Source organism: Sinocyclocheilus rhinocerous, unplaced genomic scaffold (genome assembly GCF_001515625.1).
Source record: "Sinocyclocheilus rhinocerous isolate Xijiao unplaced genomic scaffold, SAMN03320098_v1.1 scaffold3186, whole genome shotgun sequence".
Taxonomy (NCBI): domain Eukaryota; kingdom Metazoa; phylum Chordata; class Actinopteri; order Cypriniformes; family Cyprinidae; genus Sinocyclocheilus; species Sinocyclocheilus rhinocerous.
In genome coordinates, this window is record NW_015642065.1 from 229888 (window position 1) to 243984 (window position 14097).

A 14097-nucleotide genomic window follows, 5' to 3' on the forward strand; every position below is an offset into this window, starting at 1 on the left:
AATTAGCATTTTCATTCAGACCAACGCGAAAAGACAAGTGGGCGGGCGATTTGCTAATGTTTCATGTTGACGTCAACATGAAACGGCTTGGGATTCGTTTGAAAAACGACTCGTTTCAATGATTCAGAGTCGACTCTTTCTTTTGAGAGACAATAACTTTATACACGGTGCACATTCAGATTTAAAACTTTGCAGGATGTTTTCATTCATTACACACTGCATGAAAGGTAATTTTCAAAAATCCATAATAGGGGCAATTTAATTTCAACATTGACTCTCGTGATCCAGTCCTACACAAAGCATGCTGGGAACTAGAAATCCACTACCCAATTTCCAAAGTTGACAAGACAATTTGATTAACTATAACTTAATTTTTTAAAGGGGACATAACACACAGTTTCTGCCAATCACATGTTAATCTTGAGTACTAATAGAATAGTATTGCATCCTTCATATCTCCGAAGAGTCTTTAGTTTTATCAGATTTATAAAAGAGAGATACAGCTTTACACTTCTCTCTGAAAACAGCCAAGCTCCTGGAGGCGGAGCTAAAGATTCACGTAGGCGGAGCTAAAGAGTCACAAGCACTTACGCGCCGATTGCCAGCAAAACACAGAAATTTGATGCAGTTTTACGTACCGCCTGAGCTTCCAGCTCATGACAGGGATCTTTTATCACTGGGACTGCTCCATCTTTCAGTATCAAACGATGTGCAAATCCAGCGTCGAACTGGGCCTTGTTTATAAAACATTCGTCACCGAAATGATGAGAACAAACAAACACACTCGCACAACTCCGTTGCTGTCCCAGAAAAACAAACTGCATCCACTGTTCACATAACACCGGGTTCTTTGGGAAGCTGAACAAGGTTATCTTTCCCTCACATCCAAAAACACACTTCTTTGGAGACATTCTTCTCCAGCAAGTCCTGTGCAGCGCTGCCGACGATTTCCGTAACACGAATGAAGCACGTTGATGGGAATGAGCATAAGAATCCAACTCTTTAACAGTGTAAATAGCTCAGAATGCATGAAATAGCATTAGACCTCCCCTTTAAGAAAATCAATTAATGCACAATTGTAAGTTTACATTACACACAATGTTCAGCTAATGTAACTAAAAAGGTGAATAAATGAGAATTTTAAACTTGCAACCATGCATTTATTTCAGTTGTGGTAACAGGTCACCAATTTATTTTTCATTGGATGCCAGTTAAAATCAATAATTTATCAGTCAGTACTTCTCCTCTTTTAATTCACTGTCTTTTGAACAGTTTTAAAAAGTATTGCTGTTGCTGGATAATTCACTATATTGGTCACCATCTTGGATGCACCACATAGTGATCACATTGTTTTTCCGCTGCTCCTCCTACACAATTTCTCATCAGATTTCTTCATAGTTTCTCATCAAATTTGGGTCTGATGTTCATGCCGGACAAAGATGAACATCAGACCCAAAAAAAGCATCAGCATTTTTCTTAGCTATGCATTCGTATTCAGGCTCAGATTGTGTCTCTTTGGTAGTGTTCACTATTGTGGCAGTGTGTTGCAGTCGCTAAAGATCTTAGTTGGTTATTAAAAGGTTCTTGGTTTGAATCCCACATCCATAACCATCCCACTTTAGTGAAGTGCATCAGTCTTTTATCTTGCCTCTTAATGCTGCTTGCATCAATATGTATTTGATTCATTTTAATTTTTAAAGCTTTTCCCAAGATACAAACTGCCCTATTGTTTCTCATAAAATATAACAGAACAGAGGTATTTATTTACTGCACAGAAAACAGTACAACAACAGAAACAAATTTCACTCAGGAATTGCTAGTAAATTTCAGAATTACAAAAGAAACGTCAAGTAACGCATAGAATTAAACGTAAAATTTTGAAGTAGAAAGATTGAAATAGTATTTTCTTGTAAAACGTACTCCATTAATCTGATAACACAATGAATTTGCTTAGCAATTAATAAGGCCTGCGTGCTCTGTGATAAAAAAAACATCTGCCAGTCTCTTTACAGAATAACATATTTATGGTCAAAGACCATCTAAAAAAATAGCAGAGGACAAAATGAGCTGCTGCGTGAAAGGTGCATGAACCAAGTTGTCCTGAACAAGAGACATGCTTTATATTTATAGCTAAAAACAAACTTATAAGCATACAGTTGACAGATGCATGTGTTCTTTATAGTGCTTAAGACATGTTTTCCTCAGTGCAAAACTTACATTATAGGGTTATATTATAATTGTAATTTTTAATAGTCATTTAAACTGCTGACCAGATGTTGTTTTTGATCATGTAAGGCTTCATTTTAAACAGTTGTTGCACATAATGTAAAGTATAGTCTACATGGATATAATCACTTTTTTTGTCATAACCTTCAATTTACACATTGTTTGGAGGACAACACTGGAGTAGCATGTTTTTTCAATAAAATACAGAAACTAATTTTTTATTCGATTAATCAAAGATATATTCGACACATTAATCGATGACCAAAATAATCGTTTGTTGTATACAAGGATAGTGTTTGTTGACTGGATTAGCACACGACTCTTTCTTTTGAGAGACAATAACTTTATACACGGTGCACATTCAGATTTAAAACTTTGCAGGATGTTTTCATTCATTACACACTGCATGAAAGGTAATTTTCAAAAATCCATAATAGGGGCAATTTAATTTCAACATTGACTCTCGTGATCCAGTCCTACACAAAGCATGCTGGGAACTAGAAATCCACTACCCAATTTCCAAAGTTGACAAGACAATTTGATTAACTATAACTTAATTTTTTAAAGGGGACATAACACACAGTTTCTGCCAATCACATGTTAATCTTGAGTACTAATAGAATAGTATTGCATCCTTCATATCTCCGAAGAGTCTTTAGTTTTATCAGATTTATAAAAGAGAGATACAGCTTTACACTTCTCTCTGAAAACAGCCAAGCTCCTGGAGGCGGAGCTAAAGATTCACGTAGGCGGAGCTAAAGAGTCACAAGCACTTACGCGCCGATTGCCAGCAAAACACAGAAATTTGATGCAGTTTTACGTACCGCCTGAGCTTCCAGCTCATGACAGGGATCTTTTATCACTGGGACTGCTCCATCTTTCAGTATCAAACGATGTGCAAATCCAGCGTCGAACTGGGCCTTGTTTATAAAACATTCGTCACCGAAATGATGAGAACAAACAAACACACTCGCACAACTCCGTTGCTGTCCCAGAAAAACAAACTGCATCCACTGTTCACATAACACCGGGTTCTTTGGGAAGCTGAACAAGGTTATCTTTCCCTCACATCCAAAAACACACTTCTTTGGAGACATTCTTCTCCAGCAAGTCCTGTGCAGCGCTGCCGACGATTTCCGTAACACGAATGAAGCACGTTGATGGGAATGAGCATAAGAATCCAACTCTTTAACAGTGTAAATAGCTCAGAATGCATGAAATAGCATTAGACCTCCCCTTTAAGAAAATCAATTAATGCACAATTGTAAGTTTACATTACACACAATGTTCAGCTAATGTAACTAAAAAGGTGAATAAATGAGAATTTTAAACTTGCAACCATGCATTTATTTCAGTTGTGGTAACAGGTCACCAATTTATTTTTCATTGGATGCCAGTTAAAATCAATAATTTATCAGTCAGTACTTCTCCTCTTTTAATTCACTGTCTTTTGAACAGTTTTAAAAAGTATTGCTGTTGCTGGATAATTCACTATATTGGTCACCATCTTGGATGCACCACATAGTGATCACATTGTTTTTCCGCTGCTCCTCCTACACAATTTCTCATCAGATTTCTTCATAGTTTCTCATCAAATTTGGGTCTGATGTTCATGCCGGACAAAGATGAACATCAGACCCAAAAAAAGCATCAGCATTTTTCTTAGCTATGCATTCGTATTCAGGCTCAGATTGTGTCTCTTTGGTAGTGTTCACTATTGTGGCAGTGTGTTGCAGTCGCTAAAGATCTTAGTTGGTTATTAAAAGGTTCTTGGTTTGAATCCCACATCCATAACCATCCCACTTTAGTGAAGTGCATCAGTCTTTTATCTTGCCTCTTAATGCTGCTTGCATCAATATGTATTTGATTCATTTTAATTTTTAAAGCTTTTCCCAAGATACAAACTGCCCTATTGTTTCTCATAAAATATAACAGAACAGAGGTATTTATTTACTGCACAGAAAACAGTACAACAACAGAAACAAATTTCACTCAGGAATTGCTAGTAAATTTCAGAATTACAAAAGAAACGTCAAGTAACGCATAGAATTAAACGTAAAATTTTGAAGTAGAAAGATTGAAATAGTATTTTCTTGTAAAACGTACTCCATTAATCTGATAACACAATGAATTTGCTTAGCAATTAATAAGGCCTGCGTGCTCTGTGATAAAAAAAACATCTGCCAGTCTCTTTACAGAATAACATATTTATGGTCAAAGACCATCTAAAAAAATAGCAGAGGACAAAATGAGCTGCTGCGTGAAAGGTGCATGAACCAAGTTGTCCTGAACAAGAGACATGCTTTATATTTATAGCTAAAAACAAACTTATAAGCATACAGTTGACAGATGCATGTGTTCTTTATAGTGCTTAAGACATGTTTTCCTCAGTGCAAAACTTACATTATAGGGTTATATTATAATTGTAATTTTTAATAGTCATTTAAACTGCTGACCAGATGTTGTTTTTGATCATGTAAGGCTTCATTTTAAACAGTTGTTGCACATAATGTAAAGTATAGTCTACATGGATATAATCACTTTTTTTGTCATAACCTTCAATTTACACATTGTTTGGAGGACAACACTGGAGTAGCATGTTTTTTCAATAAAATACAGAAACTAATTTTTTATTCGATTAATCAAAGATATATTCGACACATTAATCGATGACCAAAATAATCGTTTGTTGTATACAAGGATAGTGTTTGTTGACTGGATTAGCACATTTTTGACATAATTTATCATCTGCCAAGTAAACATTTTGAAGTCTGTTCTCCTCAATAAGCTGCATGACCTGAGGATTTTAGGGTTAAACGCCAATAATAACCACATTTTGAAGAGGACAGATGATTGACTTGTTCCTCATCGAAATGTTGGCTGCACATCTCGTAATATATCTCAATTGTAAAGTCCTGTCAGCAAAATATTCCTCTTAAGATTTGCGGAGTGATGTTTGAAAGAGAGTTGGTCATTTTTCCAAGCCAGATACAGACAGATTAGCACAGTGAAAGACGTGCTTTAGGTCTTTTGGCTCAACAGTTGACGTTTTTTTCCCTGCTTAATCACTGAAACGCCGCCAAAGCTAATACGTGTCAGATTCAAGCCAATGACTTCATCGGCTTCTAATGACATTTCTAATCTAAGCGGCCTGGCTTCGGCTGCTATGTAGAACTTCACGTCCCTTAACCGTAATTAGAAATGCAGAAATTATTAGTTCTTCTGCTCTGCGGTTCAGAAAAGTGTTTACTCGGCGCTGTTTGAGAAGTCGAGAAATCAATTTGAGGTGTAATGCAGCTTGTTAGAAGTGAGAGGAATGATAGAGAAGTGTTGAGCCTCCTGCGTTTCCTCAGAAGTGTTTCAAGGAAGGAAAATTCTGTCACGTACTGAGTGTTGAGCATATGGTGTTAGAAATAATAACACACGCACACACCGTCTCACACTATACAGTCAGGCTCTTTGCTAGTCTTAATATGAGCACATAGGAAAACAAACACACACGTTTGTTATTATATTATGGCTTATGGGCTGTCTGAATTAAGCTGATTCATTTTGCCTGCTCATTTCAGAAGGCCATCAAAGATCTTGGCTGGTAGCTGAAAGGTCGTAGGTTTGAACCCTAACTTTCATCATTGTGCCCTTGACAGGGTTTCCATGGGTCCTTAGAAAGTCTTAAAGGTGCTGTATGTAATTTTTTAAGCATAAAAATACCATAATATGTTTGCAGATATTTAGGAAACTTGCAAAGTTCACATACTTGTTTCACTGAAAAACGATGCTACAGCCAGTTATTTTACTTTGAAATGTGTTTTCTGTGTCTGAATATCTGTGTTTGATTTTGTTTGTGTGACTCCGCCCACTGCCAGTTTACCCATAGGATTTTGGCACACTGGGTTGCCAGTTTGTGGAAAACACAGCAAATTGCAGTCATGGAAACCACATTTTTGTTCAGACCAGTGTGAAAATCAACCCATATTTTTATGCAGCATACATGCAGTTGTAAATGTGAACCGGTGGATTGAAAAGAAGCTAATGCATTATAAAAATCGAAACAAAGAAGACACTAAGATATATGTTATTAAATTAATATAATAATAGTTTGATAAAAATAGTTTTAAGTAATGTAGTAATTTTGATCCCTTTTCTCAAAAATGGTTTAAAGGCTGAAATGTGAAATTTTATCATTTAATAAAACTTTTAGTTTTTGTGAAAACCTGTATCTGTAAATCATGATTTTTGCTGTCATTTTACGGTTTAATGTTACCATAGACATTTCAGGCTTTCTACTTAAATATTTCACATTTAATTCAATGTGTGACTTATGGAAGCCAGTTTCTGCCACGAAATAAAAAAATAAAAAGGTAATTGCAACTTTGTATCTCACAATTCCCAAGAAAAAAAGTCAGAATTGCAAGATATAAACTCAGAATTCTGACTTTCTTTCTCGCAACTCTGAGTTTACATTTTGCAATTCTGACTTTTTTCCTCAGAATTGTGAGTATGTCTTTTTTTGTTTCTGTTTCAGCCACAAAATAAGAAATATAAAAAGGTAATTTGACAATTCTTAGAATTGTGAGTTTATTTCTCAAAATTGCTAGTTATAACCTCACAGTTAACGTCTCCCAATTCTTCATTTATATCTCGCAGTTGTTGGTTTTTTTCTTAGAATTGCAAGAAAAGTAGTCTGAATTGTTAGATAAAAGTAAAAGTAAAAAGTCACAATTAGCCTTTTTTATTTTTTTTTATCCCATGGCGGAAATGAGCTTAGATAGTTACTTACCATTCTTTGTAATTATTTGAGAAATGTATTAGCAATTTCTGAGTGAATTTTTTTTCAAAGTAAATCCTACAAATGTAAGAAGAAAGTTTACTGTAACATGCTTTGGATAACATTTTCAGCTTAATGACTTGCATACTCGAGTTTTAGTGCCACCTATTCTCTGAAGAGAGAATGAAGAGCAAGAAGAGGGAATGAAGCTGTAGTTCAGTAATGGAATGAGGAGAAAGACAGCAGATTGTCATGGCGTATGGAAACATCTCATTGCAGCAGAGTACAATAGATTTTAATTGCAATTTTTGTGTGCGTTAATGAGCATATGGCATATGATTCTGTGTGGCTTTGTGTGTCAGTCTCCATTTGCTCCGTTGCACACATAAAAAAATGGCACTTTTAGTCACTGATCCCAAACACCGATGGTTCTTGCATTTTGCCCACAGAATGGCATGTTTTGAAAACCTGAATAGCATTTATCTTTGTAGGAAGTCAATCCGGGAATTCAGCTCATACAAAACTTTCATATGGCTCAATGACAAGGAGAAAGACAGCAGATTGTCATGGCGTATGGAAACATACAATACAATAGATTAGTACAATAGATTTTAATTGCAATTTTTGTGTGCGTTAATGAGCATATGGCATATGATTCTGTGTGGCTTTGTGTGTCAGTCTCCATTTGCTCCGTTGCACACATAAAAAAATGGCACTTTTAGTCACTGATCCCAAACACCGATGGTTCTTGCATTTTGCCCACAGAATGGCATGTTTTGAAAACCTGAATAGCATTTATCTTTGTAGGAAGTCAATCCGGGAATTCAGCTCATACAAAACTTTCATATGGCTCAATGACAAATATAGTGCACAAGTCCAAGAGACCACTTTTATGACACTTTCCTGGTGCATTTTGTATCTTGGCAGTATAAATCACCATCTGTTTATGTGGCATGCAAGCTTGGACATTATTCCTAGCATCTCAATTTGAGTTTCACAGAGAAAAGAAAATAATACAGGTTTGGAACGACATTGGGTTGATTATACAATGACTGTATTTGTGCGTTTTTTTTGGATGAACTTTTTCTCGAAGGTGTCAGAATGCTTGATGGAGACGTGACTGATGTGGTGGAGGCCAAGTCTCTGGGAATAAGGCCAGACTACATCGACATTTACAGTGCCAGCTGGGGCCCCGATGATGACGGGAAGACCGTGGACGGGCCGGGGCCTCTGGCCAAACAAGCCTTTGAACTGGGAATTAAAAAGGTTGCTGTCTCAAACTCGCACAAACGGGAATTTTTCATTGAGTAACTGTCATTGTCAGGGTTGTTAAATTTAAGACTAAATTGAAACCATAACATTTGAAGGGAAGTTCAAAGATGCTGTCTTAAGCTGATCTGGACTAGTATGTTATGATGGTTTTGTCTAGGTCCGGGCTGTATGATAAGTCTGATATGAGTCATTTTTTTTATCACTGTAACAGTGAAATGTGAATGAAATTCAACATAAAATGCTTTAAAATGTAATCTAACCATGTTTTAATGTCTATTTTTCCTAAATCTAGTGGCTTAAATATTTAGAAAATTAATTTAGTAAAAATAATTGCAAGTTTTGTCGGAATATTTAGTAGTTATTTGTCTTTTTTTTTTATTTTGTGAAAGTGATCTGTCTGCTAGAGGCAGTGTTGTCTTGTTATTTTCAGTAATTGGAAAAAAAAAAAATTTTCGTTAAAAAAATTCAACGAAAAAATTTAAAATTTAGATAAAAAATGGAAGTGCTAAAATTACTAAAACTAAAAAAAATCTAAATAGAAATATTAAAAACAAAATTAATAACATTTAAAAACAATAATAACAAAAATTACAAAAGCACATTAACAAAATTGCAAAAACATAAAAATTTAATTTGAAATTAAAATGAAAACTGGAAATAGAAAAATACAAGCTAATTCAAAATATTAATAGTAAATAAAAAATACTAAATTAACACTGTATAGACAATTGCATGTTTTCATTCATATTTGCATAACTCAGCATTTCCTTCATGTATGTCTGCAGGGCCGTAAGGGTCTCGGCTCCATCTTTGTTTGGGCGTCTGGTAACGGGGGCCGGCAGAGCGATCACTGCTCCTGCGACGGCTACACCAACAGCATCTACACCATCTCCGTCAGCAGCAGCACTGAAAACGGCAACAAGCCCTGGTACCTGGAGGTCTGTTCCTCCACCCTCGCCACCACGTACAGCAGCGGAGAGTTCTACGACCGCAAAATAGTTAAGTCACATAGACATCTGTTAAACCACCACAAGAAATTGTTTGTTCCTGAAGTCCTCTTATAATGTCACTGAAGTTTTCTATTTGAATATATTTCAAAATGTAATTTATTCCTGTGATCAAAGCTGAATTTCCAGCATCATTCCTCCAGTCTTCAGTGTCACATGATCCTTCAGAAATCATTCTAATATTCTGATTTGCTGCTTAAGAAACATTTCTGATTATTATCAATGTTGAAAACAGTTTCATATTTTTGTGGAAACCATGATACATTTGTTCAGGATTTTTTTTAATGAATAGAAAGTTTAAAAACAGCATTTATTTGAAATAGAAGTTTTAAGTAATCAATTTAATGCATCCTTGCTGAATGAAAGTATGAATTTCTTGACTTAATTATTGACAGTATTGAGCATAAACCATCAAAATGAGTATAAACTCTTTCCTATTTAGCCTCTTTCATGTTAGTATTTCGCATAATGTTGGGCTTGGGCATCTCATGGTTATCAGTAAAGCATTGCAACTCAATTATATTTTGGACATTTTGTTTACTTTTATACAATAATCAGTTTTGCTGCTCTATTGTGATGCTTCTTGTGCCCTGAAGCAAAACCGGTTGAGATGCATCAGAACAGATTGAGCTTTTTCATTTCGAAAGAGCAAAAGAAAATCTTGTTTTCCAAGATAAGCGTGTATCTCTGTGTACTCCATTTGTCTTCTCCATCTGTCATCTACTCAACCTTTTGTCCTCGTCTTAATTTCGGCCTCGTAAGTATGTTCTCTGCTTTATTGGGTCATTTGCTCTCTTGATGCCACATATTGTGTCCTAAAATTCATCTCGCTGTGATCAAAGCTGAATTTCCAGCATCATTCCTCCAGTCTTCAGTGTCACATGATCCTTCAGAAATCATTCTAATATTCTGATTTGCTGCTTAAGAAACATTTCTGATTATTATCAATGTTGAAAACAGTTTCATATTTTTGTGGAAACCGTGATACATTTGTTCAGGATTTTTTTTAATGAATAGAAAGTTTAAAAACAGCATTCATTTGAAATAGAAGTTTTAAGTAATCAATTTAATGCATCCTTGCTGAATGAAAGTATGAATTTCTTGACTTAATTATTGACAGTATTGAGCATAAACCATCAAAATGAGTATAAACTCTTTCCTATTTAGCCTCTTTCATGTTAGTATTTCGCATAATGTTGGGCTTGGGCATCTCATGGTTATCAGTAAAGCATTGCAACTCAATTATATTTTGGACATTTTGTTTACTTTTATACAATAATCAGTTTTGCTGCTCTATTGTGATGCTTCTTGTGCCCTGAAGCAAAACCGGTTGAGATGCATCAGAACAGATTGAGCTTTTTCATTTCGAAAGAGCAAAAGAAAATCTTGTTTTCCAAGATAAGCGTGTATCTCTGTGTACTCCATTTGTCTTCTCCATCTGTCATCTACTCAACCTTTTGTCCTCGTCTTAATTTCGGCCTCGTAAGTATGTTCTCTGCTTTATTGGGTCATTTGCTCTCTTGATGCCACATATTGTGTCCTAAAATTCATCTCAGTTATTTCGGTGACACATTCTCCTTTCTTTCCTCCCTCATCCCTTTTTATCCCTAAGTATTAAACATCTGACCATTTGTCCAATAGATGCGCTGTTAGATTTATAAGCATTCAAATGTGTGTGTTTTTTTTTTTGCCTTATGGGTGTAAAAAGGGTTGAAAAATCCCAATGGGTCATTTGCTCTCTTGATGCCACATATTGTGTCCTAAAATTCATCTCAGTTATTTCTGTGACACATTCTCCTTTCTTTCCTCCCTCATCCCTTTTTATCCCTAAGTATTAAACATCTGACCATTTGTCCAATAGATGCGCTGTTAGATTTATAAGCATTCAAATGTGTGTGTTTTTTTTTTTGCCTTATGGGTGTAAAAAGGGTTGAAAAATCCCAACACTGAAGCAGAGATCTATCATCTATGGTCTTCTGTAGATCAGCTGTCCCAGATCCTGTTGCTCATCCTGCTAATACAGCTGAGCTCTTGTTGTTTGGCTCTTTCCACATATATCTATTGATGAAATGAGACGGTTGGAAAAAAGACTGGGGCTAAATGTTTGGTCTGGCACCCAGACGCAGAGAAAACCGCAGGGTGCATCAAGAGGATGAAGAGAATCTGCGTTTTTTGTGTGAATTCGCTTTCTCTTCCAGCAATGCAGATTATGACATCCTTAAGAATGACTACTGTGGGTTTTGCTTTTCTTGCAGTGTTTGGATAATAGCTGAGGGCTTAAGAGCTCATTTACACATGCATGACAGGATTCTTTTTCTTTTCTCACACATAAAAATGGTTTAGTCTTAGAAACGATTTAGTAAAAATAAATGTTTTTATGTAAGGTTTAAAGCATGAACGCTTTAGTTTTATTTGTGGAGTTGCTAAAGCAAGCATCAGTATTGCTATTACACGAACTAAATTTAAACAAACAAGAACAGAAAGCCATTAAAAATCATTAATATGTCTAGATCAGTATGTCCAGATTTTTTCAACCCTCAAATGATTCAATCACAATGTAGTTTTTCCCTGTTAAAAACTTACTATTCAATGATTTTAATGACTTTTGAATGATTTTTTATTGACTTTTTAGTGATAATAAAGTATTTTTATTCATCTTTGATTTTAAAAAAGTTTTAAATTCCTTTTTTTTTTGTAATTTGCTGTCTTAAAAACCTCTTAAATTCCCTTAAACATGCAGATGATGAAGTGGTTAACGAGAAGTCTGTTAATACTTTTCTCACATGTCTTCAGAAAATGTAAAAGTCTAGCATTGTCTTGTTTATTATGACATCCTTAAGAATGACTACTGTGGGTTTTGCTTTTCTTGCAGTGTTTGGATAATAGCTGAGGGCTTAAGAGCTCATTTACACATGCATGACAGGATTCTTTTTCTTTTCTCTCACATAAAAATGGTTTAGTCTTAGAAACGATTTAGTAAAAATAAATGTTTTTATGTAAGGTTTAAAGCATGAACGCTTTAGTTTTATTTGTGGAGTTGCTAAAGCAAGCATCAGTATTGCTATTACACGAACTAAAATGTACTTAAGTAAAACTTCAGTGTGGAAATCCCCTCACACCACTCTGATTGATATTTTAAATCATGTTGCAGGGTTTATGTTATGTATTTATTAAATTCACTTTTAAAAATGATAAGAATGTAGTTTTGCCATGACTTATTTAGTTTGTGCATGAAACATTTAACATACTATAAAACGATTGCTATTTGATCCAAATGATGGTTCATCTGGGAAAATAAAAACCTTTTAAGTTGGCTTGAAATCAGAATTGACCCAATTTATTTTCTTAATGCATGTTACTGTCCTTATTGTCAACGATGCATCCATGCATTCATTTTTTTATAAAAATTTTTAAAAATAAAATAAAGTTTACATTTAGTTTTCTTGTTAGATAAGCCATTTTATATATATATATATTATTCATCTTTGATTTTAAAAAAGTTTTAAATTCCTTTTTTTTTTGTAATTTGCTGTCTTAAAAACCTCTTAAATTCCCTTAAACATGCAGATGATGAAGTGGTTAACGAGAAGTCTGTTAATACTTTTCTCACATGTCTTCAGAAAATGTAAAAGTCTAGCATTGTCTTGTTTATTTCCTAACTGCTGTTTTTAAACACGGACATAAACCCCCAACACACGCACACATATTGGACGAGAGCATGTGTCTCCAATCCCAGCATCTTCCTCGGGACCCCGTCGGTGGCTCTGACCCCATTCATGTTTGTCCTTTTGAGAAACGCCAGTGTAATCAAGCTCATGTTTGATTGAAGACACACTCGAGCGCTAGCTCTCCCTGCCTGCGGCTACCAGAGCAGCTCTGTGGGTGACCCGCTGTTTCCCAGAAAACCAGAACAACGAAATATTTACAGAGCACTTTGCAAAAAAACCACTCGTCCCGTCACAGTCACGGAAGCACATTCTTTCAGAGGATAGCTGAATGTTTTAAAGGAATAGTTCACCCAAAAATGAAAATTTGCTGAAAATTTACTCACCCTCATGCCATCCAAGATGTAGATGAGTTTGTTTCTTCTTCACAACAGATTTGGAGAAATGTAGCATTACATCACTTGCCCACCAATGGATCCTCTGCAGTGAATGGGTGCCGTCAGAATGAGAGTCCAAACAGCTGATAAAAACATCACAATAATCCGCAAGTAATCCACACCACTCCAGTCCATCAGTTAACGTCTTCTGAAGTGAAAAGCTGCGTGTTTGTAAGAAACAAATCCTACATTATGGCGCTTAAACTGTTGCTTCTGGCTAAAATATGAGTCCTTTATCAATAAATTTGCTTTCTCCAGTGAAAAGTCGTCTTATCTGAATCGGGAGAGAAATATGCACCGATCAAGCACCTTTTATAAGCCAAAACAGTTCAAAAGCAAATATGTGGGTGGGTTTTGATGTGAGAGGACAATAGGGGATGGACTTTTTCACTGGAGGAAGCGTTATTATTATGGATTATGGACATTTAAAATGTCTTTATGATGGATTTTGTTTCTTACAAACACGCAGCTTTTCGCTTCACAAGACATTAACTGATGGACTGGAGTGGTGTGGATTACTTGTGGATTATTGTGATGTTTTTATCAGCTGTTTGGACTCTCATTCTCACGGCACCCATTCACTGCAGAGCATCCACTGCTGAGTAAGTGATGAAATGCTACATTTCTCCAAATCTGTTCTGATGAAGAAACTCTTTTACATCTCGGATGGCCCGAGAGTGAGTAAATGTTCTGCAAATTTTCATTACTCCATTGTGCGATCT

General features: G+C 35.5%; 1 protein-coding gene across 1 annotated transcript in view; it reads left to right on the forward strand.

The window, feature by feature from the left end:
• LOC107755630 (proprotein convertase subtilisin/kexin type 6-like) overlaps positions 1-14097 on the forward strand; it is a gene marked incomplete at its 3' end in the record, with an annotated part of 46699 nt that overhangs the window by 30929 nt on the left and 1673 nt on the right. Inside the window, exons 7-8 of the mRNA XM_016572520.1 lie at positions 8088-8260; positions 9052-9264. Of these exons, the coding sequence (XP_016428006.1) occupies positions 8088-8260; positions 9052-9264 (386 nt within the window). The remainder of the gene's footprint in view (positions 1-8087; positions 8261-9051; positions 9265-14097) is intronic.